At 42.9% G+C, this 22,448-nt stretch overlaps 1 protein-coding gene across 3 annotated transcripts in view; it reads right to left on the bottom strand.

The window, feature by feature from the left end:
- Positions 1-22,448, bottom strand: part of LHFPL6 (LHFPL tetraspan subfamily member 6) — a 234,291-nt gene that overhangs the window by 18,041 nt on the left and 193,802 nt on the right. For 2 of the 3 annotated variants that reach the window (XM_005213639.4, XM_005213640.5), the window contains exon 3: positions 9,159-9,257. In XM_005213639.4, coding sequence (XP_005213696.1) covers positions 9,159-9,257 — 99 coding nt within the window. 3 annotated transcript variants of the gene reach the window in all.

Here is a 22,448-nt window from a genome sequence, read left to right as displayed (position 1 = left end):
AATGGAGTATTACTCAGCCATTAAAATGAATACATTTGAATCAGTTCTAATGAGGTGGATGAAACTGGAGCCTATTATACAGAGTAAAGTAAGCCAGAAAGAAAAATACCAATACAGTATACTAATGCATATATATGGAATTTAGAAAGATGGTAATGATAACCCTGTATGCAAGACAGCAAAAGAGGCACAGATGTAAGGAACAGTCTTTTGGATTCTGTGGGAGAGGGCGAGGGTGGGATGATTTGGGAGAATGGCATTGAAACATGTATAATATCATATGTGAAATAAATCGCCAGTCCAGGTTTGATGCATGATACAGGATGCTTGGGGCTGGTGCACTGGGATGACCCAGAGGGATGGTATGGGGAGGGAGGTGAGAGGGGGATTCAGGATGGGGAACACGTGTACACCCATGGCAGATTCATGTAATTAGCCTCCAATTAAATAAATTTATATTAAAAATGTGTATTACATTATCAGAAGGAATTATCTGCTTGGGATGGTGGGGGTCGGGGGAGGGGCGTAGAATCTTCTTAATAGACTATCACCAAATCCTTAATTATGGGAAAATTTTAATAAATCTACATATTTATTCCAGATGATGTTCATATAGCCTATTTGTCTTAAAGGCACACAGTTCAGGTATATCTACTCTTTGGTGTTATAAAAGGTAACCATTGAAAAAAAATGAAGAAAGATCTTTAAAAGAGAGACTAACATATTCTTTCCAATAGTTTGGTGGCCATATCTTATTAGTTCTTAATATCTTGTGGCCACCAAACTATTGGGAAGAATATTTCTCATTTCCCACAGGTTTTCTAAGCACATTTCCTTTTTTCTGTTAGCACTGAATTCCACTGCTACAAATCACAGCAAGTCACTGAATTAGGTTTTTAAAAGGCATTGATACAACAACAGGTAAGATCCTGCTCTAACACAATGAAACCAAAAAAGACTTCAGGAAGGAAAGATTTAGAGCAATTTCCTTTTTCATCTACCAGGGTATTTGGTTCTTTAAACTATGACCCTGAACTTGATTACTTTCTAGGAGGTGGTTAAGCCATTAGTCCCTCAGAGAGTATGGTCATGATTCTCTCCAGGATATCACACTCAGCTTCTGATGGCAACTGCCTTGTTAGTCAAAAATGAGCTATAAGGTTTCTTCCTTTCTATCTTCTCTCCCTTCCTTCTCTCTCAGCCTCCCTCTCTTCTTTGAACCATTTAGCAGACAGTAGATATGTGACAAGCAGGTAAGGATCCTATCTATCTAATTCATAATTTTATTCTAAGTATATGGCACAACTTTGGGTACCTAGAATGTGCTTAATACATACTCGTTGAATAAATACATCTATTGAATACTGCTATGAACCATCAAACTGACATAGGCAGCAGTGTTGCAAAAATCCTGTCCCAGAGGAACGAACAAAGATGGTTTAGGAAAGCAGATAGAATTGGATCTAGGATTATACAGAATGGGGGTACTTTTTCCTAAAGCAGGTCTAGAGGCATTTACTAAAGCTATACTTAAAAGTGGAAATGTGTATTTGTATGTGTTAGTTGCTCAGCTGTCTCTGACTCTTTGTGATCCCATGGACTGTAGCCCGCCAGACTCCTCTGTCCATGGAATTCTCCAGGCAAGAATACTGGAGTGAGTAGCCTTTCCCTTCTCCAGGTGATCTCTCCGACCCAGGGATCGAACCCGGGTCTCCTGCATTGCAGGCAGATTCTTTACCATCTGAGCCACCAGGGAAGCCCAAAGTGGAAATGTTAATGCTCTAATGTTGTTGCTAGGGCCCAGAAATGGACAGGTTGAATTCATGCCCCTGAAATGAATAGGTTCTCCCCACTGGCTGAGATGAAAGTGAAAAATCCTTCATCTCTGGAAAAAAGGCCCCTAAGAAGGCAGAGGGACCCACAAAGCTGATTGTTCTTCCCTTGGAGGTGCCAGGACATTTTGCTCCATCACTTCAGCACCAGCCAAGTTGGACTTCTGTCTGTGGAAGTTTCCAACTATCCTTTGCAGCATCACCTTCCAGAATGTTCCCATGGGTCACTCTGGGCCTACTCAGTTTGGGTCTCAGCTTAACTCACAGAAGCTTCATGGCTTCTCTCTGTCACCCTCTGGCACTAGAGCTGAGTGAAGGAATATAGGCTCATGCTGGACCTTCTAAGTCAGTGGTCCCCAATGTTTTTGACATCAGGGGTTGGTTTCATGAAATACAAGTTTTCCAGGGACTAGGTTGGAGGGGGAGGGTTTCAGGATGTTTCAAGAGCACTACATTTATTCTGCACCTTATTATTATTACATCACTTTCACCTAAAATCATCAGGCATGAGATCCTGGAAATTGGGGACCCTTGTTCTAAGTGACTTCCAGTGCTTAGAACTTGAGTGTCAAGAGTTTGGAGCAGTTCCAGATAATAGCCTTGGAGGAGGTAGAAATTATTGCTGCTTTAAAGACTTGAACTCTGGCTAAATCTCAAAGCACATGCAACACCTTACTGCTAACCAGTCCCCCCAAAAGCAGTCTCATACTGGGAGCATTGATTACCTTTAAGCAATGACCAAGTAGGGAAAAATACAAATAACCTCACATATGCAGACGACACCACTCTTATGGCAGAAAGTGAAGAGGAACTAAAGAGCCTCTTGATGAAGTGAAAGAGAAGAGTGAAAAAGCTGGCTTAAAACTCAACATTCAAAAAATGAAGATCATGGCATCCAGTCCCATTTCTTCATGGCAAATAGATGGGGAAACAATGGAAACAGTGACATACTTTATTTTCTTGGGCTCCAAAATCACTGCAGATGGTGATTGCAGCCATAAAATTAAAAGATGCTTGCTCCTTGGCTATGACAAACCTAGACAGCATATTAAAAAGCAGAGACATTATTTTGCTGACAAAGGTCCTTCTAGTCAAAGATATGGTTTTTCCAGTCATCAAGTATGGACGTGAGAATTGGACAATAAAGAAAGCTGAGCACCGAAGAACTGATGCTTTTGAACTATGGTGTTCAAAACTCGAAGAGAAAATTCTTGAGAGTCCCTTGGACCACAAGGAGATCCAACCAGTCAATCCTAAAGGGAATCAGTCCTGAATATTCATTGGAAGGACTGATGCTGAAGCTCCAATACTTTGGCCACCTGATGCGAAGAACTGACTCATTGGAAAAGACTCTGATGCTGGGAAAGATTGAAGGTAGGAGGAGAAGGGGACGACAGAGGATGAGATGGTTGGAAGGTATCACTGACTTGATGGATATGAATTTGAGCAAGCTCCGGGAGTTGGTGATGGACAGGGAAGCGTGGTGTGCTGCAGCCCATGGGGTTGCAAAGAGTTGGAAGTGAATGAGCGACTGAACTGAACTGGACTGAACTGAATGAACAGAAACACATCAAGTGTTAGGGGTCTCTTCCTGAACAGAGCGACAGATGCTGCCTGCCACTATCTGGGATGACCCAGCAGGCCAGCATGGCTCACGCACAACTCAGACGCCTGCAGTCCCTGGGCAGAGGCTCAGCCTTGTCTGCAGCCTCAAAAAGTCCACATAAATCAAAGAGTCGTCTCACTTCTGGCCAAAGGGATGTTTGTTTTATTCAATGTCACAGAAGCCGATAGCAGCTTCTCCTGTTATTGAGTGCAAAAGTAGAGGCTTCTAGTCCACATCAGAAAAACTGGGTCACTCAGCTTCACAAGTACCCACTAACACTGAGCTTGAGACAGCTCAAAGAAGAAATTTTCTATTTTCGTTCCCATTTTGGCCTGCTGACCTCCCCACACATGCCAATCTTTTTTTTTTTTTTTTAAGTGCAGTTCGATCTGAGAGGAGAGAAAACACCAGTCAGGAGTCAAAGAGTTCAAAGAGACGTGGGATGGTCATTGCTCAGACTGCAGAAGAAGAGATCTCTTCACTGGAGTGAAAATTTGGAAAACACTGCCATCTTTTCTGAAATCACGAGGCTCCAGGTTTTCCGAGTTGACGGTACTACTCTTGAGAAGCCGAGAGCATAATTTCAAGAACAGGAAACATGATGTCTTCTTAATCAAATTAAATAGCAAAATGAAAGCAATAATTACTCAAATTTACTTGGCAAATTAGCAAGACAAATTAATTGAAACACTCCTTTTGATCATAAGGATATAATTAGAAAAGTCTTTGGTGGATGAAAATATCTCTGAGGCATGAATTAAATCAATTGGACAACCTGATGATAAAGCCCTTATGCTTAGTGTATAAATCCCAACTTGCTGTTATGGAATATAAAGGAAGAATAGAGATTATCAGCAAGTATTCAATAAAAATGGTCCTGTACAAATAATGTGAATAATAATAGCTAACAACTACTGGGCTTTTATTACATGACGATGCCGTGCAACACGGTGCATTATTCTTATCACTTGTCCTGTTTCGTTTCTTTTAAAAATTAATAAAGAGACTCATCATGGTTATCAACTGCACAGCTTAAACCATTGCTGAGCCCATGGTTGTGGACAGATGGTCGTAAAATGTTTGTTCTGTGCAAGTGGCAAACTTGATGATTGTCTTTATCAATTTTCAAGAGAAATGAAACAGTGCAAGAGATATACACCATTACTGACCCTCTGCCCATGGGCTTCTCATGTGGTTCAGTGGTAAAGAATCTGCCTGCCAATGCAGGGGATGCAGGTTCAATCTTTGGGTTGAGAAGATTCCCAAGAGGAGGAAATGGCAACCTGCTCCAGTATTCTTGCCTGGGAAATCCCATGGACAGAGGAGACTGGCAGGCTACAGTCCATGGGGTCACAAAGAGTTGGATATGGCTCAGCGACTGAGCATGCATGCACATCCATAACCATAGACTCCATGATGGAAGGAGCACAGGGCACCAAAACCTGACAAAAACCAGCAGCTGAGATGCCTTTTCTCTTCTTAGCCTCATCTTCCACTTACAAATGCCATTGTGCTCAGTCGTGTCTGACTCTCTGTGACCCAATGAACTGTTATCTGCCAGGCTCCTCTGTCTATGGGATTTTCCAGGCAAGAATACTGGACTGGGTTGCCATTTCCTTCTCCAGGGGATCTTCTCGACCCAGGGACTGAACCCACGTTTCCGGCATTGCAGGCCGATTCTTCACTGCTGAGTCACTGGGGAAACCCACGAGGGGAGTAAATACTGTCTTTCTAAATTCCTTCTTGATGCCATGTCCCCAGCACCCAGCCCAGGGCCTAGCACACTGGAAGCACCCAATAAATATTCTTTGGCTGAATGACTGAGTGAATGCTCTCCTTAAATAACCTGTCAAAGTGGGAAGAAAAGTGATGATGATTTCTTTCAGGACATGCTCGAAAGAGAGTAATAGCAGTTCAGTCATGGCATGCCAAGAAACTGACCCATATTCCACAATAAGGAGGCTGTGAGCCTTAAAAACACCAATACTTGCCAACCCTTGGGAGGAAAGACGCATCCACATGCTGTCTATGGAGTGGAGCAGAAACAAGCTCCGATTCGCAGAAGCAGCAGAGACAGGGTGTGGCCCTGGCAAGCAGTATGTAAGCCACTAAAACTGGGCATCAGAGCCATCCTTACGGAGTATGTTCATGCTCCCCATGCAGGGGGTGGCTCCTAACCCAGCTCTAGGGTCCCTCCACGGGTGCTCCAGAATCTGTGACCTCACGCACTGAAGTTTAGCCCTCATCAGTCTTCCGGGAAACAGGAATACTTTCATAAAGGCAGAAAACGGATTAAGTTAGATGGAAAAAGCATGATGGCACCTCTATGCCATAGTATGTCTTTAGGTTTCCTTTTGGAAGAAAAGATCACAGAGTCTGCAAAAATAATAGTAACCTGGAGAAATGAAACTCGATAAACCCGAAATACTTCTTTCAGGGACCCATAACTCATTTTCTCTGTAGCTAATGCCAGTTTTGAATTTTTTTTCTCATCATCCAATCTAATAGAAATTTAAAAATAAAAAGACCAAAGTTAAAACCATGCTGTAATTTTTAAAATTTTATTTATATTTAATTGAAGGATAATTGCTTTATGATATTGGTTTCATCTTTGCCATAATCAACACGAATCAGCCATAGGTGTACATATGTCCCTTTCCTCTTAAACCTCCCTCCCATCTCCCACTCTCTCCCACCCCTCTAGGTTGTTACAGAGCCCCAGTTTGAGTTCCCTGAGTCATACACATTCTGTAATTTTGAGATTGCTAAAACGGCTTTAGTGAGTTTATAACATAAGAAGTTATTATCACTAGTAAAGAGTTAAGTGTTTTGTATTTCTCTTTAAGTTCGACATTCAGAGTTTTAATCCTCAAGGTTGTAAAGATATAAGATCCTGGGGCATGGTAGCGAAAATTGCAAAACAGGATCTGCATTTCATTACAATCTGCTAATCAATAACACAATACACACCAGCTAGACACCAGCAAGAACAGGGTTCTCACCAAGCTGAGGCCCAGATGAAACAGTGAAGAATTCCTCAAATACTAGAGAAAGAAAGATGCTAAACACTGTACTGAAATATCTCCCTTGGATACGGTTTGCGTTTGGGGAAAAGAAAAAAGGAAAGGCTAGTTTCATGCATTGGAGAAGGAAATGGCAACCCACTCCAGTGTTCTTGCCTGGAGAATCCCAGGGACGGGGGAGCCTGGTGGGCTGCAATCTATGGGGTCACAAAGAGTTGGACACGACTGAAGCGACTTAGCAGCAGCAGCAGCAGCAGCAGCAGCAGCAGCAGCAGTTAACTTTGTGTCTGCATTTTTCACTTCCCTGCATTCATGGCAATCACAGACTCATCTAGACTCAGGACAGTGTCGCCTCCAACGAGGGAAGGATGCACAGACAGAAATCTCGTATTTTTCACCCATGCAAATTGGGTGGTATTTCAAGCACTATCTCCTCTACCCAAAGAGCCAGTAGTATTCCCCAGAGGGAAGCAGGTGTTTGTCGTCCATTGAATCAAACAAAAACTGCTTCATTTTCAAATTCACAGACATTTTACATGATATCACATCTGCCCATTTTTCTCAGTATCCAACAGATTTTTTTCCTATAAATTCTTTTATCAAGCAGCACACGGGATATTAGTTCCCTGACCAGGGATTGAACCCCTACCCTTTGTAGTGGGAGCATGGAGTCTTAACTCCATGACTGCCAGAGAAGTCCCCCTTTTTTTAAGGAAAAAAAAAAGTTCTAACATAAAAAATTTTTCAATCACTTGGATTATAGTAATACTGTTGTAAGACCAATTCCACTGAGATTTTTCTTATTAGAAAAAATTAATGTGAAAAGCAGATGTATGTTTAAGTTTGTGACTCACTATGCATTCATTGTCCAAAAAAATCTGTCGATCCATATATTAGGGAAAAATAAGTTGGCTATCGTTTGGCAATAAGTGTTTTATGGACTCGTAATTGTCAATCTAGTTATCACCAATTCTAGAAAAACATCCTAAGAAAATAATTCAGTCAAGAGAAGACTTCTCTTCATTAAACTACTCCTTCCAAGATGTTTCAAAATAACATAAACTGAAACAGACAAAATATCCACCTAGAAAGAAGTTAACACGTGGTTAAGTAAATGTAGGTTTCTCAATCAAGTATTTGCTAAGCATCACAAGTTACAATGGTGCAAATCACGTTGTATTATGGACAACATTTTTATAGGTTGCTATGACCAACCTAGATAGCGTATTAAAAAGCAGAGACATTACTTTGCCAACAAAGGTCCATCTAGTCAAGGCTATGGTTTTTCCAGTGGTCATGTATGGATGTGAGAGTTGGACTGTGAAGAAAGCTGAGCACCAAAGAATTGATGCTTTTGAACTGTGGTGTTGGAGAAGACTCTTGAGAGTCCTTTGGACTGCAAGGAGATACAACCAGTCCATTCTAAAGGAGATCAGTCCTGGGTGTTCATTGGAAGGACTGATGCTGAGGCTGCAACTCCAATACTTTGGCCACCTCAAGCGAAGAGTTGACTTATTGGAAAAGACCCTGATGCCGGGAGGGATTGGGGGCAGGAGGAGAAGGGGACGACAGAGGATGAGACGGCTGGATGGCATCATCGACTCGATGGACACGAATTTGAGTGAACTCCGGGAGATGGTGATGGACAGGGAGGCCTGGCATGCTGCAATTCATGGGGTCACAAAGAGTGGGACATGACTGAGTGACTGAACTGAACTGAACTGAAGGAAGTAGAATGTCTCTACAAGTGAGGCATACCTGAAATGTTCTGATTAGCACACAGAAAAGTTCATGAGTCCTTCAGCAAGGTGTGAATGGGGACCTACTTAACCAGACCTCTCGCTGCTCCTTGGTTCTCTATGGTCCCTGGATGGGTTTTCCTCACCCCTCTCCTCTCCCCCTCCCTGTGCTGTGCTTAGCTTGACTCCTTGCCTGCATCACGCTTCCGTCCATCACCAGATAATCCACGTGCATCACTTTGTTCAAGACTCAGCTCCCTTCCCATCTCTTTCACAAAGTTATGTTTACCCTGGAGTGAAACTGCTTTATTCGATTCCTCAACCCTGACTGTCATTTTCTTGATCATTGTGTTTGTTTTGTCTTCTCAGACAGTGAATTCCACAGGCAGAGTTATTTTTAGTGCATGCAATGACTCATAAATATGTGATTTTGAAGAAATTAATCAATGAATATAAACTCAGCAGAGCATGGACCATTTCTTTTCTTTCTTTTTTTTTTTCATTTCTTTTCTTTGTATCTACAGGTCTTCACATAGTGCAGACCTTCCCATAGTACATTATAAGTAACTGTTAGTCGCTCAGTCATGTCTAACTCTTTGCAATCCCATGGACTGTAGCCTGCCAGGCTCCTCTGTCCATGGAATTCTCCAGGCAAGAATACTGGAGTGGGTTGCCATTCCCTTCTTCAAGGGGGTCTTTCCGACCCAGGGATCAAACCTGGGTCTCCTGCATTGCAGCCAGATTCTTTACCATCTAAGCCACCAGGGAAGCCCATATGATAAATAGCTCTTCACTAAACAACTGGAGGAATGAATATATGTGTATTGCGTTATACACATGTTTGCTGGCTCCAATCCTGGGATGTGTTTTTCTTTCCCGTCCTTTTTCCACCTTTTGTTTCTGTGGAAGATCAGAGACGTTCTCTTCTAAAGGAGTATTACTCATGAAGAGAACTTACCCAGATCGAATTGGCCAGAAATGTAGCCACAAGTCTGCCGGACTTCCTCACTGTCCCAGCCCAGAGGGTAGAGGGCGCAGCCAGCACCGATCAACAAGCCTGCAAAGACAAAAGACAAGAAGGCTTTAGCAATGCCCTTCTGGAGCCCAAGATAAAGGTACCAGGGACAAAAGATCAATATCAGCAATATGACAAAGGAACATAGGGTCTGCTTTTGGGAAAGCACCAACCAAGCTCCCTTTAGCGATCTAAGGTCAATTTAACCCCAAGAACAACTTCAACTCTGCTTAAAAGGAGAGAGAAGAAAAAGAACAACCCTGATAGACATCTCAGTCTGGTTCCAACTTTGCCTTTTAAAACATTAAAAGCCTTGCAAATCCTGTTTAGGAACTACAATCCAGAAGCCCTTTTTAACCACTCTTGTAAAAAGCCAGCCCAATTCCACCATCAATCCATGTAAACAAGTAATTCGAGCGCCAGCAAAAGACCTCATCGGTTATGCTTCATCATTCATCAGATTTTTTTTCCAATTTAAGTATCAAAACAGAATATTTCAGCATCATCAAATTTTACCCAGGGCAGAGACAGTACAAAGATTTTCATGCACCACTTAGGCACATTGATTGAACTAGTGAACTGGGCTATGGCTCTCGTGTTCTCTTGAGACGGTGAGAATCATCAAGTGTTCATGTGTACTGGAAATACTCAAGAAGACGGCCGCTGGTTGGGATCTCAGTGCTTCTTGCAGCAGGTTTGCTAATTAAACTGAAGCCAGTGATGGATTTATTTTCATGTAAGTCAGGTTATCATGGCAGCTTACTCTGAGCCAGTCTTTAGTGACTCATTCAGAGCCACTGATTAGTGAGTCTTTGGTGTTGCATCAAAGCCTAAACTGAATGAGACCGAGTGAAAGAAAGTGAAAGTGAAGTTGCTTAGTCATGTCTGACTCTTTGCAACCCATGGACTGTGGCCTACCAGGCTCCCCTGTCCATGGGATTTTCCAGGCAAGAATACTGGAGTGGGTTGCCATTTTCTTCTCCAGGAGACCTTCCTGACCCAGGGATTGAACCCGGGTCTCCCACATTGTAGGCAGACACGTTACAATCTGAGCTACCAGGGAAGCACTGACCAATTGAAACAGGGGGCTAAGCTGAAAGTATCATTTTGTCATGTCAGTCAACGAGTATAAACATCACTCGTGGGACTTCCTTGGTGGTCCAGTGGTTAAGAATCTGCCTTGCAACGCAGGGGAGGCGGGTTTGATCCCTGGTTGGGGAACTAAAATCTCATATGACATGGAGAAACTAAGCTTGTGTGCTGCAACTAGAGAGTCTGTGTGCCACAACGAACATCTCCCCGTGCTACAACTAAGACCTAATGCAGCCAAATAAATAAATAAACGTCATCGGTACACACAGTCTGACTGTCTGCAGGATTGTGGGTAAAAAGGCACTAAATGAGGGAGGCTCCTAAATAAGAAAACAGTTAATGTGCTAATGCATAGCCAGAATGCCAGGGTCCCCCAAGGCATCTCAAGGAGACCTTCAGTATTTGTGGACTGAGTCTCTTCCTGTCCCCCTTCTGCTTCTCCTCTACCCTTGGTAGGTGAGTTGGTTAGTTGTAACCAGACAAACCATCTGTTTCCTCACAGACATGTAAGGAGGAGCTGCTTTCTACCCCTCTCCCCCAAACTCCATGCCAAGCTCTCTGGAGAGATACCCCACAGAAATGGATACACATTTCCCGCCCTGCTGCCCCTCCCTCTGACTCAGCCCTTGGACCACAGTCAGACGAGCATCTAATAGAAGGGCTGTGATCCTAGGGAATCTGACAGAATGTGGTCCACAGGAGAAGCGAATGGCAAACCACTTTAGTACTCTTGCCTTGAGAACCCCATGAACAGTATGAAAAGGCAAAATGATAGGATACTGAAAGAGGAACTCCCCAGGTCAGTAGGTGCCCAATATGCTACTGGAGATCAGTGGAGAAATAACTCCAGAAAGAATGAAGGGATGGAGCCAAAGCAAAAAGGATACCCAGCTGTGGATGTGACTGGTAATAGAAGCAAGGTCCAGTGCTGTAAAGAACAATATTGCACAGGAACATGGAATGTCAGGTCCATGAATCAAGGCAAATTGGAAGTGGTCAAACAAGAGACGGCAAGAGTGAATGTCGACATTCTAGGAATCAGCAAACTAAAATGGACTGGAATGGGTGAATTAAACTCTGCTGCTGCTGCTGCTAAGACGCTTCAGTCATGTCCAACTCTGTGCGACCCCATAGACTGCAGCCCACCAGGCTCCCCCATCCTTGGGATTCTCTAGGCAAGAACACTGGAGTGGGTTGCCATTTCCTTCTCCAATGCATGAAAGTGAAAAGTCAAAGTGAAGTCACTCAGTCATGTCTGACTCTTAGCGACCCCATGGACTGCAGCCTACCAGGCTCCTCCATCCATGGGATTTTCCAGGCAAGAGTACTGGAGTGGGGTGCCATTGCCTTCTCCAATTTAACTCAGATGACCATTATATCTACTACTGCGGGCAGGAATCCCTCAGAAGAAATGGAGTAGCCATCATGGTCAACAAAAGAGTCCAAAATGCAGTGCTTGGATGCAATCTTAAAATGACAGAATGATCTCTGTTTGTTTCCAAGGCAAACCATTCAATATCACAGTAATCCAAGTCTATGCCCCAACCAGTATAACACTGAAGAAACTGAAGTTGAACGGTTCTATGAAGACCTACAAGACCTTTTAAAGAACTAACACCCCAAAAAGATGTCCTTTTCATTATAGGGGACTGGAATGCAAAAGTAGGAAGTCAAGAAACACCTGGAGTAACAGGCAAATTTGGCCTTGGAATACGAAATGAGGCAGGGCAAAGACTAATAAGAGTTTTGCCAAGAAAATCCACTGGTCATAGCCAACACACCCTTCCAACAACACAACAGAAGACTCTACACATGGACATCACCAGATGGTCAACACCGAAATCAGACTGATTATATTCTTTGCAGCCAAAGATGGAGAAGCTCTATACAGTCAACAAAAACAAGACCGGGAGCTGACTGTGGCTCAGACCATGAACTCCTTATTACCAAATTCAGACTTAAATTGAAGAAAGTAGGAAAAACCACTAGACCATTCAGGTATGACCTAAATCAAATCCCTTATGATTATACAGTGGAAGTGAGAAACAGGGCCTAGATCTGATAGACAGAGTGCCTGATGAACTATGGAATGAGGTTCGTGACATTGTACAGGAGACAGGGATCAAGACCATCCCCATGGAAAAGAAATGCAAAAAAGCAAAATGGCTGTCTGGGGAGGCCTTACAAATAGCTGTGAAAAGAAGAGAAGCAAAAAGCAAAGGAGAAAAGGAAAGATATAAGCATCTGAATGCAGAGTTCCAAAGAATAGCAAGAAGAGATAAGAAAGCCTTCCTCAGCAATCAATGCAAAGAAATAGAGGAAAACAACAGAATGGGAAAGACTAGAGGTCTCTTCAAGAAAATTAGAGATACCAAGGGAACATTTCATGCAAAGATGGGCTCGATAAAGGACAGAAATGGTATGGACCTAACAGAAGCAGAAGATATCAAGAAGAGGTGGCAAGAATACACAGAACTGTATAAAAAAGATCTTCATGTCCCAGATAATCACGATGGTGTGATCACTGACCTAGAGCCAGACATCCTGGAATGTGAAGTCAAGTGGGCCTTAGAAAGCATCACTATGAACAAAGCTAGTGGAGGTGATGGAATTCCAATTGAGCTATTTCAAATCCTGAAAGATGATGCTGTGAAAGTGCTGCACTCAATATGCCAGCAAATTTGGAAAACTCAGCAGTGGCCATAGGACTGGAAAAGGTCAGTTTTCATTCCAATCCCAAAGAAAGGCAATGCCAAAGAATGCTCAAACTACCGCACAATTGCACTCATCTCACACGCTAGTAAAGTAATGCTCAAAATTCTCCAAGCCAGGCTTCAGCAATATGCGAACTGTCAACTTCCTGACGTTCAAGCTGGTTTTAGAAAAGGCAGAGGAACCAGAGATCAAATTGCCAACATCTGCTGGATCATGGAAAAAGCAAGAGAGTTCCAGAAAAACATCTATTTCTGCTTTATTGACTATGCCAAAGCTTTTGACTGTGTGGATCACAATAAACTGTGGGAAATTCTGAAAGAGATAGGAATACCAGACCACCTGACCTGCCTCTTGAGAAATTTGTATGCAGGTCAGGAAGCAACAGTTAGAACTGGACATGGAACAACAGACTGCTTCCAAATAGGAAAAAGAGTACGGCAAGGCTGTATGTTGTCACCCTGCTTATTTAACGTCTATGCAGAGTACATCATGAGAAACACTGGACTGGAAGAAACACAAGCTCGAATCAAGATTGCTGGGAGAAATATCAATAACCTCAGATATGCAGATGACACCACCCTTATGGCAGAAAGTGAAGAGGAACTCAAAAGCCTCTTGATGAAAGTGAAAGTGGAGAGTGAAAAAGTTGGCTTAAAGCTCAACATTCAGAAAACGAAGATCATGGCATCTGGTCCCATCACTTCATGGGAAATAGATGGGGAAACAGTGGAAACAGTGTCAGACTTTATTTTTTGGGGCTCCAAAATCACTGCAGATGGTGACTGCAGCCATGAAATTAAAAGACGCTTACTCCTTGGAAGGAAAGTTATGTCCAACCTAGATAGCATATTCAAAAGCAGAGACATTACTTTGCCGACAAACGTCTGGCTAGTCAAGGCTATGGTTTTTCCTGTGGTCGTGTATGGATGTGAGAGTTGGACTGTGAAGAGCGTCCCTTGGACTGCAAGGAGATCCAACCAGTCCATTCTAAAGGAGATCAGCCCTGGGATTTCTTTGGAGGGAATGATGCTAAAGCTGCAACTCCAGTACTTTGGCCACCTCATGTGAAGAGTTGACTCATTGGAAAAGACTCTGATGCTGGGAGGGATTGGGGGCAGGAGAAGAAGGGGACGACAGAGGATGAGATGGCTGGATGGCATCACTGACTTGATGGATGTGAGTCTGAGTGAATCCGGGAGTTGGTGATGGACAGGGAGGCCTGGCGTGCTGCGATTCATGGGGTCGCAAAGAGTCGGACACGACTGAGCGACTGAACTGAACTGAACTGATCCTAGGGAATGCCTGCAAAGAATCACTGCAGCTGCAAATCACACACTCCAGGACCTGTATGCAACGGTATAGATATGAATGGTGCTGAGGCTGAAGAATAATACAGCAAGCAATAATACAAGGTTTGCTGACTAAGCAAATGCCTCAGTGACCGGTTTCCTTAGGCTTTTTGCCTTAGGATAAATTTTACAGTATTCTGAAGACAACTCCAAGCTAGCGTTATCTGCCATCAGGTAAAGACAGAATTAATGAGGATGCCAAAGTTTGTGTACACTGAATTCCCTGAGTGTTGAATAAATAATGTGGCATCATTTCCATGAGAGTCAGTTCTTAGTAAGTACCGTTACTTTCTGAGATCTGGTGAGCAATTTTTAAATGATGACACATGCAGAAATGCAGTTAGATAGAAAATGTTCAAGAGCAAGAAAAGCAAAGGACAATAACATTTAAATGATGAGTAGTCCCTTAATCTGATAGGCAAACAAATAAACAGTCTCATTTGCTAATGTTCTTTCAGTATGGCAGAAAAATGTGTGTCAGGTGTTCATGAAACAAGCCGCTTTCATATAATATAATGATCCCATAATTTGGGAGACTAAATTGAGGCAAACTTTTCAGTGCCTATATATGGAAGGACTATCATTCCCTAAATAGTACAACACATGGCAGTCAGAGTTCTTTTGTAGAATATTGGGCTGTCTTTGTAAAACTACAAAATGTAGATTCAACCATATAAATTAGAAACAATTTTATACATAAGAAATCTGTGTTAGGTGTAAGAATTTTTTAAAAATAAAATACCATGAGCATATGTTCACATTAAAAAAGTATTCTGTGGAGGGCAACTAGCTTATCTGGATTTTACTCTTAATATTTATGGAGCCTTTGTTTTGTTATCTGCTAATGTTTGCTGACAGTAAAGATACTGCAGAGTCTGAAGATTTGGGAAACATTTCTGGAAAAAAAAGTGCAAGCTGCAAACTCACTAGGCTAAGTAATCCTTGCAATGACTAGGTTCTGTAGGGGGATATCTGGCCTCCAGACACCTTACTACCATAGTCCATTAAGATAGAAGCAAGTCTCAGACCAAATTCAGCGAACTCTACAACGGTTGTTTATTAGCAGGCTGGGACAAAGAACAATCAGATGACCAATTCTCTAAACGCAGTGAAACCCTCCCTCCAATTCCATCAGAGAATCACTCTAACAAGTACCTTCAACACATAGTAAATACAACAAATATTCAGACAGCAGGATCAGGGACATCTCTCATCAAATCAGACAGTCTCTTCCACTAAATGGAATGGGAGAGGGCACTGGGGTCAAGAGTGCTAGACCTGTACACCCCATCCTATAGCCCTGAGCTACTTATAGCTAGTTAAGTTTAGATTTAAGTTAATTAAAAGTAAATAAAAATTGGGCTTCCCTGATGGTCCAGTGGTTAAGAATCTGCCTGCCAGTACAGGGGACACAGGTTCCATCCCTGGTCCAGGAAAATTCCGCACGCCAGGGGGCGGCAGGCAACCAAGCCCACAGCCACTGAGTCCACGTGCTGAAACCACTGAAGCCTGTATGTCCTAAAGCCCTTGCTCTGAAACAAGAGAAGCCATTGCAATGAGAAGCCCATTCACCACAAGAGTAGCCCCCACTCTTGTTAACTAGAGAAAAGCCCATGCAGCAAGAAATATCCAGCACAGCCAAAAATAAATAAATAAAATTTAAAATAAAAAAATTAAATTAAATAAAAATAAAATTCAATTCTTCAATTGCCCTAGCCACTTGGTGCTAGTGGCTACCATATTGGACAGTGTAAAATACAGACCATTTTCATAATCACAGATTTATTTTGAGCTGAAAACAATCAAGGCCCCAAAGACGCAGGACGAAAGTTTGACCTTCTCTCTAAGTGCCTAATGGAGAAGGTAATGGCACCCCACTCCAGTGTTCTCGCCTGGAGAATCGCAGGGATGGCAGAGCCTGGTGGGCTGCCATCTATGGGGTTGCACAGAGTAAGTGCCTAAACAAATACAGATAGAGGGCCTTTTTAGGAGCAGAGATATTACCAGAGATACCTGCAAGTAATATGGGCAGGTGTGGTGGGGAAACTCTAGACAGGGCCTAAAGATCAGAGTCCACTCTATGTCCCACTGTTTCTGCCTGGCCCAGTAAACATTTACCAAATCTTTGCTTTTCTATCTCCATGTCAATTGCTTTCCTCCTCTCTGAAGTCCCAAATGACTAACCCCCAGCTTTCTCTTTGTCTTAGCTGAGAATGATATTTAAAGTGAATGATGCTTTTGCCATTTCAGGGAATTACTCAATTTTTCCTGAGTCCCTCTCATGTACACATGTTGTTAAACATTTGTTTTTCTTCTCTTAATCTGTCTCATATCAAGCCAATTTAATTCTTAGACCAGCGAAAAGTATCTAGAAGGGTAAAGGAAAATTCCTTCCTCTCCATCACTGGGCTGGCCAGATTCTTACACTCTGTGCCTGATAATGCTAGTGAATAAGCAAAATCATCTTTACTCTTTAAGATTCTCCTTTTCTAGTTGGGGCTAGAAGCCAGGAAACTGTATTTCAAAAACTCACCTGCAGACTTCCCTGGCGATCTACTGGTAAAGAATCCACTTGTCAATGCAGGAGACACAGGATCAATTTTTGATCCAGGAAGATTCCACAAAGCATGGAGCAACTAAGCCTGGATGGCATAACTACTAAGCCTGAGCTCTAGGGCGTGTGCTCTGCAACAAGAGAAGTTGCCGCAATAAGAAGGTCATGCACCATAGCAAAGAATAGCCCCTGCTCACCGCAAGTAGAGAAAGTCCACACAGCAAAGAAGACCCAGTGCAACCAACCAACCAACCAACCAAACAAATCAAAAAACTGTCCTGCTAGCAGAAGCTCTGGTTTATAGTTAGTGAGAAGGTAAAAGGGAGAGATAACTGGTTCCAAATAGGAAAAAGAGTACATCAAGGCTGTATATTGTCACCCTGCTTATTTAACTTCTATGCAGAGTACATCATGAGAAACGCTGGGCTGGAAGAAACACAAACTGGAATCAAGATTGCTGGGAGAAATATCAATAACCTCAGATATGCAAATGACACCACCCTTATGGCAGAAAGTGAAGAGGAACTAAAAAGCCTCTTGATGAAAGTGAAAGTAGAGAGTGAAAAAGTTGGCTTGAAGCTCAACATTCCGAAAACAAAGATCATGGCATCTGGTCCCATCACTTCATGGGAAATAGATGGGGAAACAGTGGAAACAGTGTCAGACTTTATTTTTTTGGGCTCCAAAATCACTGCAGATGGTGACTGCAGCCATGGAATTAAAAGACGCTTACTCCTTGGAAGAAAAGTTATGTCCAACCTAGATAGCATAGTGAAAAGCAGAGACTTTACTTTGCCAACAGAGGTCCGTCTAGTCAAGGCTATGGTTTTTCCGGTGGTCATGTATGGATGTGAGAGTTGGACTGTGAAGAAAGCTGAGTGCTGAAGAATTGATGCTTTTGAACTGTGGTGTTGGAGAAGACTCTTGAGAGTCCCTTGGTCTGCAAGGAGATACAACCAGTCCATTCTAAAGGAGATCAGCCCTGGGTGTTGTTTGGGAGGAATGATGCTGAGGCTGAAACTCCAGTACTTTGGCCACCTCATCCGAAGAGTTGATTCATTGGAAAAGACTCTGATGCTGGGAGGGGTTGGGGGCAGGAGGAAAAGGGGACGACAGAGGATGAGATGGCTGGATGGCATCACTGACTCGATGGACATGAGTTTGAGCAAATTCCCGGAGATGGTGATGGACAGGGAGGCCTGGTGTGCTGCGATTCATGGGGTCGCAAAGAGTCGGACACGACTGAGTGACTGAACTGACTGACTGACTGAAACCATATTTCCCATTGGCAGCTGCAGCCAGGGATGTGCCTTTCTGCAGTCTATATGTGAGATATGGGGACTGGCTTCCTGGCATTCCTCTCAACCTCACTCACTAATGGTAGATCATAAGCTGCCCTGATATTTGATCCATGCACTTTCTCAGCTCCTGAATTCTACAAAGGAGCTTCTCTGATTTTCACTTCCCCAGATCTAACAGGTCTGTGAAACTTCAAATCCCTGGGTTACATCCCCTCCTTCTTGAAATACCTAGAGTGGTTTCTTTCACTGGCCATTCCCTGGCTGGTATTGATACATACCCTACTTGTGGGGACTTCCCTGGTGGCTCTGACAGTAAAGCACCTGCCTACAACACGGGACACCAGGTTCAATCCCTGGGTCGGGAAGATCCTCTGGAGAAGGAAATGGCAACCCACTTCAGTGGTCTTGCCTGGAAAATCCCATGGATGGAGGAGTGTGGTAGGCTACCGTCCATGGGGTTGGAAAGAGTCGGACACGACTGAACGACTTCACTTTGACGTTCTACTTGTGGGAGTGCGGAGGGGCTCACATGTACTTTCTATCTGTCCATTACTTAAACATCATCCTTTTTCTCAATTAAGAATGATCTATAATACAACCTATGCTAATTATTAGACCTTGGGGTAAGTATGGTGTGTGCACGCTCAGTTGTGTCCAACTCCTTGGAACCCCATGGACTATAGCCTGCCAGGCTCCTCTGTTTACGGAATTTCCAAGGCAAGAATACTGGAGTGGGTTGTCATTTCCTTGCGGTAAGTACAGTGATATTAAAAGGCTTTGTATTAATTACCTCTGTGGTGTGGTCTCTCTTAGGGAACTTCTGCTAATGAACTTCTTGAGTGTGGATTTCCAAAGAGGACACTTTAAATGTTAACTAAGGGCCCTTACATTGGAGTCAACTAGAATTTATCATCTATACTGAAGTATTGACGTGGTAAAGTTGGAGACAATTACATAAAAGTAAGAACATCTTTTTTACAGAAGAAATCTGCCATCGTTCAGTTTTTAGCAGTGTTAAATCTTAGACCATGTTGTGGATATCAACGTTTGCTGGAAACATAGTTTGAAAATTCTTGAATTAGATACTACTTAGATATGATACTGTATGCTGAAAATAGGCCCAGAAAATATTCTGGAATGTAAAGTGGTTGCCCGAATGAAATTTTAGTGATCTAATGAGTTTTTATAGCTCCGGCTGACTAATTTGCTCCTGGGGAGTAAATGGTTCAATTAAAATCTCTGGCTCACAAACTTTTATATTATTTACATGGATTTTCTTTATTAGATTTATAAACCTTGTGGTTACCTCATGGGGCTTAATTATGTGGTATTTCAACCGAATTCTTGTTTCACTGCCATGAAAGAAAAAAAAGTCACACTTTTTGAAAAATCTGTGCAAGGAGGAGTGGAAGTGAGGAAAGATGCTGTGAACTGAGGCATCAACCTGAGGAAGGTGGTAACAGAGGTGGGTGGGTGGAGGACGTGTGAGGTCATTTGCTGCTATAGGCTCATTTGCAATTAAAGAAGAAATCTGTTTTTGCAGTCCTAAAGACTGCAACTTTTAAGGGGTCATGAGTCAATCACAAATTAGTGTAAATTAGTTCAAACTTTTAGATTTCACCAGCACCTAGCTGGAATTAGACATCAGGACATCATAGACCTTGACAAAAGTCATTCTGTAGGTGGTCCTGGGAATTCAGAGAGAGACGGCTTCCTAAAAAGGAAAAAAAAAAAAAATCCAAACAAATGACTCAATAGTTCTTAAATTAAAAACACACACAGACACATTTGAATCATGCATTAACTATTAGGCCATTTTAACTTGAGTACCCATAAAGGAGGCTGAGCTCCAAAGAACTGATGCTTTCAAACTGTGGTGTTAGAGAAGACTCTTGAGAGTCCCTTGGACAACAAGAATATCAAACCAGTCAATCCTAAAGGAAATTAACCCTGATTAATCATTGGAAGGACTGATGCTGAAGCTGAAACTCCAATACTTTGGCAACCTGATGGGAAGAGCCAACTCATTGGAAAAGACCCTGACGCTGAGAAAGACAGAAGGCAGGAAGAGAAGGGGGCAACAGAGGATGAGATGGTTAGATAGCATCACTGACTCAATGGACATGAATCTGAGCAAACTCCAAGAGATAGTGAAGGACAAGGAAGTCTGGCATGCTGCATGCAATTCATGGGGTCACAAAGAGTTGGCCATGACTTAGTGACTGAACAACAACCCTAGGTTTCTGGCCTCACTCTGTTCAAGATAATTAAAATATATGAAGAGTCAAGTCAGCACAGAGACCTCTAAAGAGAAGCCAGTATTAATGGAGAAGGGAGAGTCCAGGTAAATGCAGAAAGGTGGATGCTGGGAGCTGTGCTGTGATGCTGTATGATCCAAGGGATCTGCCCTTGGCCCCAGATATGTTCCTGGGTCTAAATCTTAGGAGACACTCTGCCTGTAAACCACCTTGGGGAGAAGGTCCTAGTGGAAACGGTATTCATTTTTGCACCATGCTGGCGATGCCTGTCATGATACTAATTATTTTTCAGAATCTGAGTGGGGAGTCTGAAGCTCCTTAAGAGTTCTTTGGTCAAAGTGAAAACCCCAGGCTGGGAATTTTCCCTTCTGCAAACCCTTTTCTATTCAAAGTCAATACTTCACACTTAGCCAACGGAATATTAACATAACAATTCGGCTCTTGCCAAGAAGGCAAAACAAACCCCTCCAGTCAGCCAATGCCAATTACTCTCCACAGGTGGTACGAATAGTCTTCATGTTCAACGCATAAAGTCTTATTTTTTTTCCAGGCCAATCTTGAGAGTTTTTATGTGATCTCACTTTTTTTCCATGACTATTTGCTCCATTCTTTTCCATGGTTTATTATTTTTTTTTAAACAGCCTGACTTTTTCCACCTATTGCCCCTGCAGTGGTCACACAAGTCCTTCCCATCAATTCATCTTTTGTGTTTTTTAGATACTTTTGTTCGTCCTCCAGGTCCTTTTTCTTCCTTTCTGTGGCAAGCACCGAGGGAAATTGTTTTCTCTACTTTTCTCATGAAAGCTGCACAGTCCTGTAGCCTGTTATCTAGACTTTTCTTTGGAAAAGGTTGGCACTTTCCGTCCCTAAGTCTTCATGTGCTATTTATGTCCATCATATTCGTCCATTTTCAGTCCTCGATAACCAGCCCTTACACAATGTAACAACAAAATAAATCCAGTAGTGGCGAGAGAACGAGGGCAAAGGTCAGTATTATAACTCTTTGGACTCTGAACAGACAATGAGGAGAAAAATACTGAAGTATTCTAGAAGAAACAGACTCAGTTAGGCTTTTGCAAGCCATTTTGTTGTTATTGTTGTTCAGTTGCTAAGTCGTGTCCGACTCTTCCGCGTCTCCATGGACTTGTAGCCTGCCAGGCTCCTCTGTCCATGGGATTTCCTAGGCAAGGATACTGGAGTGGGTTCTTCTTCAGGGGATCTTTCTGACCCAAGGGCTGAACCTGTGTTTCCTGCGTTGCAGGCAGATTCTTTACCACTAAGCCAGGGAAGCCCATGTAATAGTTATCTAATAGATAATAGCCTTTAGTTTGGAGAAGGCAATGGCACCCCATTCCAGTACTCTTGCCTGGAAAATCCCATGCATGGAGGAGCCTGGTAGGCTGCAGTCCATGGGGTCGCTAAGAGTCGGACACGACTGAGCGACTTCACTTTCACTTTTCACTTTCATGCATTGGAGAAGGAACTGGCAACCCACTCCAGTATTCTTGCCTGGAGAATCCCAGGGACGGGGGAGCCTAGTGGGTTGCCGTCTATGGGGTCACACAGAGACAGACACGACTGAAGCGACTTAGCAGCAGCAGCAGCAGCAGCAGCCTTCAGTTAGCAGAAGAGGAAATTGAAGCTTAGAGAAGTAGGTTTCTGCTCATCTACCAGTAAATACTGGTAGATGTATTTACTGGTATTCCAGGGACTTACTTTCAGGCCAATCTGAGCCAGTTCTCCTAACTCTACCTTCTATTGATGCCCAAATCCCAAAGTGTTCATGGTCCCAACTCTGACCTGACCTCTCATATTCACATGTGTATTGAGGAACCTTGTATATAAATGGAGAAGTAGGGATGGGGTGGAAGAGAGATTTCAAGTCACCATTTCTCTGTGATTGACTCTCTACAGGGAACAACTCTGTTGTTGCCTGTTACCAAAGAGAAGGAATGGGCTCCTGG

Source organism: Bos taurus, chromosome 12, assembly GCF_002263795.3.
Source record: "Bos taurus isolate L1 Dominette 01449 registration number 42190680 breed Hereford chromosome 12, ARS-UCD2.0, whole genome shotgun sequence".
Classification (NCBI taxonomy): domain Eukaryota; kingdom Metazoa; phylum Chordata; class Mammalia; order Artiodactyla; family Bovidae; genus Bos; species Bos taurus.
The sequence above is the reverse complement of the archived record's forward strand: the minus strand, read 5'-3'. Positions and strand labels throughout refer to the sequence as shown.